Source organism: Acomys minous (assembly GCF_964271855.1).
Source record: "Acomys minous genome assembly, chromosome: 16".
Classification (NCBI taxonomy): Eukaryota; Metazoa; Chordata; class Mammalia; order Rodentia; family Muridae; genus Acomys; species Acomys minous.
In genome coordinates this window covers 37561876-37576991 of record NC_140498.1, presented here as the reverse complement: position 1 = coordinate 37576991, position 15116 = coordinate 37561876, and the positions used below count along the sequence as shown (strand labels likewise).

The following is a 15116-nucleotide window of genomic DNA, read 5'->3' as shown; positions in this document are numbered from 1 at the left end:
AAAGCGACATTAGAGAAGGACATCTCTACTCAGCCGTTTGCCCTGGGTAAAGCTACAGGGTTATGGACTGAGTTGGTCATCTCTCCACTCCCTCCTCTTCCCCACTCTGCCCGCCACAGCCGTGGTCCCAGCAGTGCGCCAGAGTGCTTGGCAGAGACCCGGGGTGGGGAGCGGAGCAGGTGTCCCCTGGCGCGTCCTCAGGCCGCGCGTTCTGGCCACCCAGGCTGGCAGCACGCCGTCCTGCTTGCCGGCCCGGCGGACAACAGGATGGGGGCCGGGCGGCCAGCCAGCGCTCAAAGGCGACCCGCTCCCAGGCCGATGACGTCTTTGCCTTTGGCTGTGGCGGCGCCAAGCCCGGCAGGGCGGGTGACGTCACCGCCAAGTCACATGACCGCCATTCAAACAAACAAACCGTCTTCCCTCCCTCCCCCCCACCTCCTCCCGCCCTTCTCGTCCTTCGGTGCCGCGCCCGGGACCGCCCCCCGCGAGAGCCAAATAAAACCGCGCTCCTCTGGACAAGCGCGCAGCTGAGGACTGACGGGCTGAACGCGCGGTGAAGCCAGATTAGAAGCAGCAAGCACTTGGGGACTTAGGGCCGCAGGGCACTGCGCAAGATCGACAGACTGTTTCTAAAGAGCCGCCGGACGGACACGCTGGGGTCGCTGGGGCTGGCCATGGTGATGGAGGTGGGCATCCTGGACGCTGCGGGGCTGCGCGCACTGCTGCGAGAGCGTGCCGCACAGTGTCTGTTGTTGGACTGTCGTTCCTTCTTCGCCTTCAACGCCGGCCACATCGCCGGCTCGGTGAACGTGCGCTTCAGCACCATCGTGCGGCGCCGCGCCAAAGGCGCCATGGGCTTGGAGCATATCGTACCCAACGCAGAGTTGCGCGGCCGCCTGCTGGCCGGCGCTTACCACGCCGTAGTGCTGCTAGACGAGCGCAGCGCCGCCCTGGACGGCGCCAAGCGGGACGGCACCCTGGCTCTGGCCGCGGGCGCGCTCTGCCGAGAGGCGCGCACCACTCAAGTCTTCTTCCTCCAAGGTATGCGCTTATTCTGACAGGACTTCTGCCATCAGCTAGGGAAGGGGCTTCCCACCTGGAGTGTCCAGTCTCCAGGGACTTGTCACTGGCTTTGTTTGGCTCCAAGAACAAAGACTTCCCTGAGCCTTCTTTGTAAACTCGCAGCCCCCGGGTGGGTGGGTGACTTGTCTCCAGGTACTGTGTCGGTGGTGCTAATGGGGAAAATGTGTGCCTTTGTATTCTCAGGAGGATATGAAGCGTTTTCGGCTTCCTGCCCCGAGCTGTGCAGCAAACAGTCCAACCCCATGGGGCTCAGCCTCCCTTTGAGTACCAGCGTCCCTGACAGCGCAGAATCCGGATGCAGCTCCTGCAGCACGCCTCTCTACGATCAGGTTAGTAGGAGTCCGGGTCCATGCTGGGCTCAGGGCAGGCAGAGCTGGCAGAGGTCTAGAAGGCTTGTGCCAGGGGGAGAGGGTACAGAAAGAAGCTGTAGCTTTATTTATACTCGATGGGGCACAGGCAGCTTTATTACACAGTGAAGCGATTGGATGGAGTGCAGTCTCCCAGTTACTGGCATATAAAGGCTCCTTGGCTCTGTCTAGGTCAATGGGTTTAATTCTTTACTGTTATTTTAATATGCCATCAACAGTGTTGAGGTCATCAGTGGGGAGTTTTTGTGGGCGTGGGTACTGGTGTTAACTCTGAACAGGCTTGACTGAATGCTGGATTGTTTTGGATTTCAGGGGGGCCCAGTGGAGATCCTGTCCTTCCTGTACCTGGGCAGTGCCTATCATGCCTCCCGTAAGGACATGCTTGACGCCTTGGGCATCACCGCCTTGATCAACGTCTCTGCCAATTGTCCTAACCACTTTGAGGGTCACTACCAGTACAAGAGCATCCCCGTGGAAGACAACCACAAGGCAGACATCAGCTCCTGGTTCAACGAGGCGATTGACTTCATAGGTAAATGGAATAAATAGTGTCTGGGACTTCTGCCTTCTGCCCCCACTGTAGCCACTGAGTCCAGCCCCTTGGGTGGAGGCTCTCGAATGGCCCTCACCCGAGTCGGCCTCCTCACAGAGTAGCAAGCCGACTCAGATAGCTGGACTGACGGATTTGCCTGGGATTATATAAGTGCAAATGCCCAGCGTGCTATCCTTTGCACAGTGCACACATGGAGCCTGCATGATAGCAATCAGGCATGACCCTGGCCATCTCTGGACGGGGTCGCACATGACATTTCTTAGCCGTCTTTGCTCTGGGCTTGGGATGTTCTCCTGAGGTTTTGAGTTGACCCACCGCTTTGTTTTCCAGACTCCATCAAGGATGCCGGAGGCAGAGTATTTATCCACTGCCAGGCGGGCATCTCCCGGTCAGCCACCATCTGCCTCGCTTACCTCATGAGGACGAACCGAGTGAAGCTGGACGAGGCCTTTGAGTTTGTGAAGCAGAGGCGGAGCATCATCTCCCCCAACTTCAGCTTCATGGGCCAGCTGCTGCAGTTTGAGTCCCAGGTTCTGGCTCCTCACTGCTCGGCCGAAGCTGGGAGCCCTGCCATGGCTGTCCTAGACCGGGGCACCTCCACCACCACTGTCTTCAACTTCCCCGTCTCCATCCCCGTCCACCCCACGAACAGTGCCCTGAGCTACCTGCAAAGCCCCATCACGACCTCTCCCAGCTGCTGAAGGGCCTGGGGAGGTGTGGATCTTCACGGTGCCACCGGGATGCCACTCCTCCCGTGGGAGGAGCAATGCAATAACTCTGGGAGAGGCTCATGTGAGAGCCGGTCCTTATTTATTTAACAACCCTTCCCCCCGGCCCCCTCCCCCAAACACCTCCCGAGTTCCACTGAGTTCCCAAGCAGTCATAATAATGACTTGACCGCAAGACATTTGCTGAACTCAGCACATTCGGGACCAATGTATTGTGGGTACATCAGGTCCCTCTGACAAAACAGGGCAGAAGAGAAAGGACTCTGTCTGAGCCAGTTTCTTCGCTTGCCCGTTTTTTTTTCTAGAAACTTCATGCTTGACATACCTACCAGTATTAGCCATTCCCGACGACATACGCGTATGAGAATTTTACCTTATTTATTTTTGTGTAGGTAGGTGGTCTGCCTTCACAAATGTCAGCGTCTACTCATAGAAGAACCAAATACCTCAATTTTTATGTTTGTGTACTGTACTATGTTGTAAATAGACCCAGAGCAGGTTTGGCTTCGGCACTGACGGACAAAGCCAGTGTTGGTTTGTAGTTTTTAGCTGTCAACAGTTGTATGTTTGCTGATTATTTATGACCTGAAGTAATATATTTCTTCTTCTGAGAAGACATTTTGTTACTAGAATGACCTTTTTTATACAACAGAATAAATTATGACATTTCTACTGAGCTCTCCAGCCTTGCTTTCTTTGGCAGCCCCACCCACTCGTAAGCGAGCATCAAGGGGAGGAGTTGGGGTCTGAAGCTGCACCTCATAGTTGTTTGGTGGGTTCCATGAGATGACTGGAATGCGAGGAAAGGCATGCAGGTGAGGTGTAGGAAGCAGTAGGTGCTTTCACCCAGATCTTAGTATAGGGTCAAAGTACAAACCTGTGTCCTTTATCTGCCACCATCAGCCACCATGTCATCTAGGGAGTTTGAGTGTCTCCAGAACCATTAGTCTAAGTTGCCTTTTTTCATTAATATCTTCCCCTCTCTGAGCTATTTGCAGACTGACTGGATTAATATGTTCTTGGTGTGTACCAAGCACAGGAATAGCCGAGACTCAGGTGCTGTGCGGATGATGTGCAGCTACAGCAGGGAATCAGGCACTGCACTTTGTTTTCTAATCTCGTGACCTTTGAACTTTGCCACTCATCTATATCATGTAATCAGCTTGCCTTGGTATCTTTAAAAATAATAACTTCAAATGAAAAACAAATCCAAGCACTCTATGCAGGGAAGAAATCACTTGCACTCCCCTGCTATTTCTTGGAGGGCGTGCACACCAACCTCTGCCTAGAAACAGCATTTTTGGCAACAGTCTCCTTCAGGTCACTTGCTGCTCTGCCTAACTGTGTTGAAGACATAGGCAATTAAATCAGACTTGCTGCAGGGTAGGACTCTCTGAATGTTCACTCCTGCAGAGCAGGCTGTTAAGACTGAGAAGGTACAACGGAGTACCAACCCATAATAGAATGAAATAAGAGCAAAGTCCTTGGGTTCCTGGCCCCTGGCTGCCTGCTCGTCTGCTGATTCTTTGTGGACTAAGTACTGTGTGAAGTGAAAGAGGAAGTGTCCCCATTCATCTTTGGCTAGTGCCACAGTCCTCATCCAGACCCATTGTTCAAGCCTTGACACAGAGTCTGCCCTTGACCTCTCCCCACCAGCCCTTGCCGTCCAGGTCTGAAGGTCGGTCCCTGTGTTCTAAGACACAAACGTATCCTGGGCTGGCAAGCTCATATCCTTGCCTGGGTTCGGGACAAGTGTATGCGTGCCTTGCAAAACAAACCTGATCCGTTGTTTTTAACCAAGCCCTAGATTATTTGCTGTTGTGAATTGTTCCCTTTGTGGAAATGTACCAGCCGTGGTGATTCCGTGGCAGATGCGGGGACTGCCTTTCCCGTGGGCCTAGGCCTCTGCTTTCAACTTGGCAGTCGCTGGCTGAACCCAAATTAATCTCCAGTGTGATCCAGTCAATGGAAAAATACAGAGGCTGCCTCAGGGAGCCACCAGTGAAAACAGTTCACTCACTTCTCCCTGTTCTGTCTGCTCACCTCACAGCCCAGAACAGGATCAATCCCACTTTCAGGTCACCTTTGCTTGGGTGCTCCAGAGGGGAAAAAAAAATCAGTATCTCGTGATGAAAAGAAACTATTAAAATACTTGTTTCCCTCAGAGAACTGACGTAGAGACAACTTACTATTTAAGACTCATGTGACAGTGACAGCTGTCAGTTTGGGGGATGCCACTGAGTTCTGGGGTCCTCTAAGTGTTTTTGCCTGTGTTCACAATCTTTACCGTCACATTCATTTCCCAGAGAAAGAGGACGAGGTAGCAGAACCAGTGTCCTGCAGTAAGTGGGTGGGTTTGCAGAGAATAGAATCTCAGTGAAGACTGACCAAGGTGGCTTGAGGGAGTTGCTAAATATGAGTTTGCCACCTAGCTGTGCTCCCCATAGTTTTACCAAGAATTTTGGGGAGGAAAAGCTATACCCCTCAAGGCCTCAGTTCGTCCCCCCCCCCCCCCCCCCGCTATGCCACAAAGATGGTGACTGGCATGCTGTCCGAGGGACGTGGAGCAGCCATTAGATCCCTTTGTCCCCAATGATGCCTAGTTTCCCATCCTCTGAGATGACCAGTTTGCCCTGGATCTCAAGGGCTGGGTTCATCCCACCTCTTTAATTCCAGGCTGTGGGCAAGGCATGGATGCCTGCTCCCTGCTTTCCTGTGGTTTCCAGGCATCTATCCAATGAGACTTCAGCCCCCACCACCTCCACAGCATCCTCTGCTTTCCTTTCCAGGGAACTTGGCAAATTGAAGCTCCCTTGTTTTGCACTAGCCGCCTCTGGCAACCGTTTTCCCCCTTCTCAGCTTTATCCAGGATGACATCATGGTGCCTACACCTTTAAGATTATATAAATCTGTGATCCCGCAGTGGCCTCAGTCCCCATGGTAACGCGGAGGAGTTTCCCTTTTGTGAGGAAAGCTGTCATGTCACTTCCTGCTGCTGACAAGTCAGTTTGGGAGATTAAAATGAAGGGGGGCGGGGTGCCTCTGAGAAGTGCTGGCTGTGTGGTTTCTGTTGCTGTATACAGAGGCAAACAAGGTCAGCCTGCTGGCCCCGCCTGCCTCGATGGAGCTGGCTTTCCCACACCCCCCTCCCCAGCGGGGTGGATCCCGGACACCTGGGGCTGTTTGTCTCTAAAGGTTGCCTTCTGGGGAGCAGGTAGGAGGGCTGCCCACCTCTGGGGACTTTTTTTCTGAAGCTGTGCTGGGCAAGTTTGTTCAAGAACAGCCTGGTTGAGCTCAGCCTCAGCCTTTTTGTCTGCTCAGAACTGGGTTTTGTTCTAGGGAGAACAAAGGGTCCTCATGGTATTGGCCTCGCAGTGTTGGCTTGCAGAGGAATTCTGCTAAGGAAAGCACCTAAAAAAAAACAAACCTCCATCTTCTAATGAGTTTTTAAAGCTGAGAGCCAGTCCCACTCATTCATTGCCTCATGCATTGACCAGCCAGCCAATAACTATCCCTGACTTCAGATGTCCTCTATTTGGTGGGAGACAGTGCTCGCTGGTTAGGAGCCGCAAAAGGGATGCACGTAAGGACACCAAGGGCTATGGATGAAGCTATGAAGGTGGACGTTCCAGCTGTGGTTGGTCAGGCGGCTTAGAGGAGTCACCAGCCACACGGAGGCCTGAATGGTGTTTGTTTGTTTTTGTTTTCCGAGACAGGGTTTCTCTATGTTCTATCTTGACCGTCCTGGACCCGCTTTTTACTCCAGGCTGGCCTCGAACTCACAGCGATCCGCCTGCCTCTGCCTCCCCGAGTGTTGGGATTAAAGGCGTGCGCCACCGTGCCCGGCTGAGAAAAGGGTTTTTAATCCCAGAGGACAGCAAAACTGGAGTCTGAATAGACCCGTTGTGGGCAGGGGCTGGAACGCTTGAGTCAATTAGACCTGTGTTTGAGTCCCAGACTTTGATGGCAGCTTGTCAAACTCTTGACATTTCAGTTTCCCGTGTCTATAATATGGTCCAATCCCCCCAACACCTCTAAAGGCACATTAGTGAGGCTTGCGAGGGTGGTGAGTCAGCTGGTCCCCATTCTGTCACTGAGCATTGATGTCCCTCCCAGAGCAGAGTGCCCTGACACAGGAAAATAGGGGTGAGCTGTCCTGTCATCGTCATGACTCGGGCCCGCATTCACGTAAGGCTTCTTTCTAAGCCTGGCCAGAAGAAGTGGCCTTGCTCTGAGATCACACTGCCTTGCCCACTGACCTGGGCCAAGGTACCTCCCTTCCCGAGCCTCAGTTTCCTCATCCATAAAGAGGCACCCAAAGTGTCATTCAGCATCCTTCCCTGTTCAGCTCCTCCTAGGACCGAGCCCCTCCATCTTCAAGGCCAGGAAATCTGAACTCCTGGCCTTCATTCAGGCTGGCTGCAGAAAACACAGGTTAGGAAGCGGGGTGCCTCTTGGGAACGGCACGGCGAGGGGCGACCTTTGGAAAGTGGTGGGCTTTCCTAAAGGGTCTAATAGGAGGGCACCACCTGTTCCAAGTCCCCAGGCCTGTCCCCTCCGTGCTCTGGGCCACACCATAAAGATGGATTATACATCTCCACTACAACAGACATCAGTCATCCATCCGTCCCGTCAGCATGGACTGAGTGCTGATGGCATGTTAAGGACTCAAAGGATTAAAAAATAAGGAGGAATTGTGGTACTGATCTATCAGGTGGTAGCTGACTGTGCACAGGCCATGACGCACGTCAACGTCTCAGCCCCTCCCCGCTCTATAAGAGAGCCATCAAGGATTTGCTTCTGGTGGGCGTCAAAATGAAATGAAGCGGCTTTGTAACAGGCACCTGACACTTGGTAAGAGAGCGTCACATGTTCGCTCTTGTGACCATTCCTGTCCTTAATGGCTCATAAGAAAAGGGTGAGAAAGAGTAAAGAAACACATACCGGCCGACTCGGATTTTAACCTCTGCTCTGGGTGTTTGTCCAGATGCAGGTTAAGTATCCGGGAGCTCTCTCGAGCTACTGTGTCTAAGAGGGACCCAAATCCAGCAATTCCAAAGGGACACCTGGGATTTGCCCCTAAGCAAGGCTCCGTCTAAGTCAACAGCATCTCATGTTTAACTCAAAAGCAAACTGAGACAGGGCTATCTTCGTGTGTGTGTGTGTGTGTGTGTGTGTGTGTGTGTGTGTATTTCAAATAAGCCAGTCCTATTATTTTGAGAATGGCCTGTATGGTGCAGCCACCCTCGCACCTTGCCTGTGTCACTGTAGTCCTGGGCTGTTTAGCCGTCTGTGGACTCTGAAAAGAGAAGCTGGTTCTGTCTTTTGGGCTGATTTAGGGATCTCCCAGTTGCTGGTGCCTGCAAATACTTTTCTTTACCTTCATTACTCAAGAATACTTTACTGAGCAAAGAATTCCAGTTTTTTTTGTTTTGTCTTTTGGTTTGGTTTGGTTTTATGAGACACAGTTTCTCTGTGTGTAACCCTGGCTGTCCTGGAACTAACTTTGTAGACTAGGCTGGCCTCAAACTCACAGAGATCCTCCTGCCTCTGCCTCCCAAGTGCTGGGATAAAGGCGTGAGTGAGCCACAACCACCCAACCTAAGTAAACAACTTCTTCTTCTTCTTCTTCTTCTTCTTCTTCTTCTTCTTCTTCTTCTTCTTCTTCTTCCTCCTCCTCCTCCTCCTCCTCCTCCTCCTCCTCCTCCTCTTCCTCCTCCTCCTCCTTCTTTTACTTCTCCTCTTTTTTTTGTGTGTCTTTCGTTTGTTTTGTTTTTTGAGACAAAGTTTCTCTGTAGCCTTGGCTGTCCTGGACTCCCTTTGTAGACCAGGCTGGCCTTGAACTCAGAAATTCACTTGCCTCTGACTTTCAGAGTGCTGGGATTAAAGGCGATTACCATCATGCCTGGCGAATTCCAGGTTTTGATTTATTTCTTTAATTGCATTGAAGATGTTTAGCCCACTGTCTTCAGACTTTTGTTGTCATTGTTGGGAGGTATGGCCTGGTAGCTGTCCCTCTGAAGGAACTTGTCTAGTTTTCCCTCTTTGATTTAGGAATTTAGGACATTTTGATATAGTGTGTCTTCGGGTCTCTTTCCATGCCTGTCACTGTGATGTTTTATGTTTTGGGGATCTATAGCTTAATGCCATTTAGTAGTCTGGGAGATTCCTGTTATTGTTTTCCTATATCCCTTAGATAATAACATCATTTTATTTTACTGGATGACAATGACTCTCTGAGTCTTGCTGTGCTTCTCTCTTTGCACATGCTAGGCAAGTGCTCTACCACTGAGCTGGACCCCCCCAGTCCTCTTTTTTTACATTTTACAATTTATTATTTTGAGAGAGTCTCACTAAATTGCCCAGGCTGACCTCCGGCTGCGTTCTTCTGTCTCAGCCCAGCTTTACATTCTTTTTTTTTTTTTTAAAGACAGTGTCTCTCTATGTACCTATCCTGGAACTCACAGAGATCCACCTGCTTCTGCCTCCCAAGTGCTGGGATTAAAGGTGTGTGCCACTACATTTACCTGATTTTTTAAAAAATATTTGTTACAGATTTTGTGTGTGTGTGTGTGTGTGTGTGTGAGAGAGAGAGAGAGAGAGAGAGAGAGAGACAGACAGACAGACAGACAGACAGACAGACAGACAGACAGAGACAGAGAGACAGAGAGAGACAGAGAGAGAGAGAGAGAGAGAGAGACAGAGAAACAGAGAGAGGAGGGAGGAGGTGGGTGCACAGGCCATGTATCTGTGGAGGTTGACAAGTACGTAAAGTTGATTATTCTTCTGCTTCTAGAGTTGAACTCAGGTCTTTAGGCTTGGGTAGCAGGCCCCGCCCCCTGCCCCTTGCTCCACTGAGCCATCTCTCCATCCCTACACTTGATTTTTGACCACGCTTCTTGTGTATCTGGTTATTTTTGGCTGAGTGTAGGTCATGGTGTATGAAAAATATTGGTGATCATTTGAGGCTTAAGGTGAGCCGCCTCAAAAGAGTTGACAACCTGGTGGTGATGGTGGCAGAGTGGCTGTGGCGGCACACGCCTTTAATCTCAGCACTCTGGAGGCAGAGGTAGGTGGATCTCTGTGAGTTCGAGGCCAGCCGGGTCTACAAAGCGAGTCTAGGACAGCCAAGGCTACACAGAGAAACCCTGTCTGGTGGGGGGGGGGGGGCGACAGTTGACTTTGGCTTTGTCTCTAGGGGCTTGGGGGTCCAGTCACGGCATGAGGTAACTTTGGTAACACTGAGATGGCTTTTATCAGTAGATTCGATGATTGGCTTGGCTGGAATCCAGGGAGTTAAAACCCGCTGGAGATCAGCTGAGAGACTGGAGGGGGTTACCAGGCTCCTCCTCGGTAAACTCTAGACTCCTACTCTTGTCTTGTCTGATGCATGAGTCTTTACAAGTTATGCTTGACTTTCTTTCATTTTTCACATTTCAAGGTTAGGAGATAATAGTAAGAAAAGGAACCCACAGTACCAGAGTTCATCCAGTCTTCTTTTTCATTAATGAGGTTGTAGTACGCCATAGCTGAAGGGAAGCAAGTCTCAAAACCCAGGCGGGATGGGAAAGGGTAGGTGAATTACAGATAGCTCAGAGCAAGAGGACGGGGTGTTACTGCACATCCAAGAGACTGCAGGCTGCGCACTTCAGTATGCTATAAGGGGTCTGAAGAGTTTTCTATAAGAAATGATCATTGACTGGCATGAGATTATTTAACTTGAGTTAAACATCATCCAGTGCATACCATATTTTTCATGCCATAAGACACACTTTCCCCCCCTCCCAAAAAGTGGGAGGGGGTAAATTAAGGGTGTGCTTTATGGTCCAATTGCTGTTTTTCTTGTTTTTCTTGTTTTACTGCTCTAAAAACAGGGTGGGTCTTATGGTCAGGTGTGTCTTATAGTCTGAGAAATATGGCACATGTGCCAAAATATCACATGGTACGCATTAATACACATACTTTCAATATTTCATGTGTCAGTGAAAAGAGACTAGCAGCATACAGGAGCAGAGAGAAGCTTTCAACATATCAGGTCACTGTCTCCTCAGAACACAGCCACACTTCTATCCCGCCCATATTCAAGGACGTGACCTCTCCTATTGTTCCTCCCTCTGGGACCCACACCTGGACTTCCTGTCAATCCCCTGTTACTTCAGCTCTCTGTTCACCAGCTGTGGAGAGGTTGGCCACACCTGGACTGTCACTGTTTAAACCAGGCTACTTCCCAAGCCTGGCAGGCCCTGTCTCTTTCTCATCTCTACCTTTCCCCAGACATTTGTTTAGTGGTTCGGGGTCTGGAGGGCAGTGGCCTCATTGCCTTTAGACTACAGCCCGACACGCCAAGGGTGCTCCTCACACCCAGTGAAGGGAGGAACTTAAACATGCCCCCTCCTCTCTGGGTGAGTGCTGGGACAAAGCAAAGGGGAAGTGACTGTGTTCTGCTCAGCCATCTCTTTCCCCTCTACATGAGGCAATTTCCCTTGGAGAACTTCCCACAACACCCAGTAGCATGCAAACAAAACATAGCATCTGAAAGCACTGGTGAGCAGGAAGAGGGGCTCCCTGACCACCCAGGACCTGGCCATGCTGGGGCTCTTCCACCAGGTCCAGGGCTGGAATGGGGAAGGGCTGTAGTGAGAAATCTGGCCTTAGGAACTTCTCTCAGAGACCCTGCCTCCCACCGCTTCTCCATATTTCCTGCCTCTTGTTGTGGAGAGAATTCCCCCTGCTGCGCGCCTTTGCTGAGGTGGAAGGCAGTAGCTGATTCCTGGGGAAGTCAGTGGGGATGCTCCTGGCTCTGACTCACAACTTCTCATCTGGTAGGAAGAGTTAATGTCCCACGGCTTCTTTGTCTAGCAGCAGTGGGGATTCTTCTCTGGCCTCCTACAGCCGACCTTCCTGGCATTCACGGCTCTCTGTCAATTGCTCAATAAAGAGGAGGGTTGATCTGTGTGGGAGGCTGAGGGAGGTGGCGAGAATGGCCACTTTTCTAGCTCCCACCCAAATGCTGCTGTCTTACTGGGGCTAGAGGGCTGAAGGAACACTTGGCAGAGTCCCGGGACACCTTGGTTTAGAGTGGGTGAGCTCCACTATGTTCGTGGAGTTGCAGCAGGTGATGGTCTGCTGAGAATATTTTTGGGGACCCCAGGGTAGGTAATTGGGTTAAGACAAGAGTTCCATTCCACCCACCCACAGTTCAATCCCCAGACCAGCCCTCCCTGAGCGAGAAGTGCCTGGCCCTCTGCTGGGCGCCAGCCACTCAAAGGTGGAGACACATCATGGCCCCGACTTCTACCTCTCTCCACCGTTGGTAGGTTGTCCAGAGCACAGTGCTTTGGGGGTGTGGACGAAGAATGGGGACCTAGGAACAGAGAGCTGCCTGAGGAGAACAGGCAGGAAGGCTACATGGAGGAAGAGGGGACCCTTCATTCTAGAAGCCCGGAGACATGGCACGGGAAGGGCTGCTTGGTGCCGGAATGTGTAGAGTCCGAAGCCTTGGTTTTGTGTGAGGAATAAGGGTGCCTGGACTTGTTCCTGGACCCCCCCCCCTTCCTCCAGAACAGCATCCCATGAGGCTCACGAACCGGTCCAGCTCTCACAAAGGGTGGCCCAGAGCAGTGTGGTTCCAGCACTGGATGCTTCACAGAGTAGGCAGCTGGTGTCCTAAGAAGACGGGAGAAAGCTAAGCGCTGGCTAGGACTGTGGCTTCTGCTTCCTCTCAGCGTTGCTGCTAAATGTTGTTTATACCGTTTTTTTGTCAGTGAGTCAAAGGAAGGGTCTGCCGCAGGCTCTGCTGGCCAGCCCCCTTTAGCGTGCCAATGCACGATTCTTCCTGGGAAGACCTAAACAAATTCCTGTTCACCTTGGACAGGACACCAATGGCAGACCAAAGAAATGATTTCACACACAGAGCCCTATATGAAGTAAAGTTAAGAAATTCCTCTCTCTCTCTCTCTCTCTCTCTCTCTCTCTCTCTCTCTCTCTCTCTCTCTGTCCCCCTGGGGCACTCCCCTTTCTTTCTGTCCCCATGCATCTACAATAAATCTTATACCACGTATGTTGTGTGGCACGTATTTAACAAGTGTCACTCAGATAAGGGTTAGGGCTGCTGGGAAGGCAGGCACGCTTTTTTCCGCAGGAGTTGAAAGGAAATTTGTTAGGTCTCTCTCACCAGGTGGACACCTGTGTGGGCCGCTGACTGGCTGGCTGGCTGATACCCCATTGCTTTTTTGAGGACTAAGCTCTGAGACGTGAGTTGTTTCCCAGCTGGCTATGTGGGGAGGATGCGATGGCTCACTCAGTCTGCTCACTGAAGTGTGGAACTCGGCAGCAGGACCACAGCACGCTAAGGTCACAGCTGGGGCTTGTTATGGTTAACTTTCGGATGAGATAACTGTCTGCTCGGAGGCAACACCAGCCACCATCTGCACGCAGCCTGTCCTGAGACAACAGCGGCCTTGTTCTGAGGCTAGAATTGCTTAGCACAGCCTTCCTCCAAGCATGGTGTCCACGGCCATGACAGCTACAAAGCAGCTAGCTGGTGGACGGCATACCACAGCAGAGATGCCCTGGACAGAGGCAGCTGCAGGTAAGGGGTCCATCTGTACCTCGGCTCCAGCACAGACTGACTAACCAGCACCCATGTGGCTGTCTGCACTGGCCCTGTGGAGACCTGTGCAATCGTGGAGCACGCACCACGCTCTGTGGCATGAGCGGTCAAGTCCTTTGCCTTTGCCTTGAGGGCGCCATGTCTTCTGCCAGAGCATGAAACCAAGGCAGGCTCTGGGCCCAGTTTGCATGTAAGGAAAGCATGTTGGGGCATCCTATACTCTGACAAGGACCCCATGATGCTGAGTCCTGTCATAAGTCCTAACAGTCATAAGTTCCCCCCTCATAGTGAAATAAAACTGATTTCAATAAACACATCTAATGTCAGCCTTGCTGTTTAATGAATGTTTGCAAATTTATAGTTTTACATATATTTAAGATTTTATTTTATTTGGATTTTTGTTTATTTGTTTGTTTGCTTTTTGAGACAGGGTTTCCCTGTGTCACCCTGGCTATCCCGGAACTCCCTCTGTTGACCAGGCTGGCCTCAAACTCAGAGGCTTTCCTGCCTCCATCTCATGAGTGCTAGGGTTTTAAAGGTGTGTGTCACCACACCTGGCTTTATTACTTTTAATAAAAATGGCCCAATCTGTGTATGTTTATGTGTGGGTGTGTATATGCAAGTGCAGGGGCCCATAGGTGTCACATCGCCCTGGAGCCCGAGTCACAGGTGGTCCTGAGCCTCCTGATGGGGAAGTAGGAACCGAACTCGGGTCCTTCCGCAAGAGCAATAATTGCTCTTAGCCACAGAGCCATCTTTCCAGCCCTTAGTTTAACATATTTTTGAAGTTTGAGAAACATAGACTGCATTATTCCCGCCAACATGTTTAAAATACGGACCCTATTTATATACAAAACTTTATTTTCTGCCCCCTTCCCTCCCACATTAGCCAACCAGTGTTTTTCTATTATCTCAACAACGCAGCATTCTTTCCACCCTGGTTGGCTGTTTTAGTCATTACAGTTGTTTAGATTTACCTGCTTTGTATTAGTAGATCTTTAAAAATGATTGCACGGGCTTAAGTTTTAGAGTGCTTATAGACTCAGAGTAAGACTACAGAGGGCGCAGAGGGTCCCCATCTGTCCCAAGGCCCCCTGACATCATCACCATCCAGCAGAGCTGCGAATCTGCCGGGCGCCGAGAGCTGACAGCCACGGTTCACTCCAGCGTTCACTACCGTGGATAAGAACGAATGCACACGAGTCATGCACCCTCTCTCCTAGTTCCTGGGTGACATCTTTCCAGAGCTCGCCCCCATCTGCCTGTTTCTTCTCAGAGACCGGGCTGCCCTGGGGAGTGTAAGGCTCTGGTTCTGACTCTAGCTTGAGGCTTAGAGGCTGCCCACAGGAACTTGAGGTGCATCTCCTTAGCTGTAGCCCCTCCCCTGGCAGAACCTCTGCTGACCTGGAACCCCAGAGTCACTGCTCCGGGCAGCATGGATAAATTAGTGAGACTCTGTTTCAAAATAAAATGTAAGAAGAAGGCTGGGCACACAGGTTGGTGGTATAGTGTTTGCTTAGCACATTTAAGCTTCTAGGTTCAACTCTGAATGGCGGAAAACAAACAAACAAACAAACAACAGACCATAGGGCTGGAGAGATGGCTCAGCAGTTAAGAGCGTTCACTGTTCCTGCAGAGGACCTAGGATGGATGCCCAGCAGCCCTATGAGGAAGCTCACAACTGCCTGTGCTCTGGCTCCAGAGGTTGCAATGCCTTCTTCTGGCATCTGAGGGCACCGGCATGCATACAGGCTACATAAACTGATGCAGGC

General features: G+C 51.2%; 1 protein-coding gene across 1 annotated transcript; it reads left to right on the top strand.

Moving 5' to 3' along the window:
• Window positions 1-472: 472 nt before the first annotated feature.
• On the top strand, window positions 473-3408 carry DUSP1 (dual specificity phosphatase 1). The gene is made up of 4 exons (XM_084761582.1): window positions 473-1041; window positions 1267-1412; window positions 1764-1983; window positions 2335-3408. Exons 1-4 carry the CDS (start codon window positions 675-677, stop codon window positions 2703-2705), a joined length of 1104 nt encoding a protein of 367 aa, XP_084617708.1. The 5' UTR covers window positions 473-674; the 3' UTR covers window positions 2706-3408.
• The last annotated feature ends 11708 nt before the right edge of the window (window positions 3409-15116 follow it).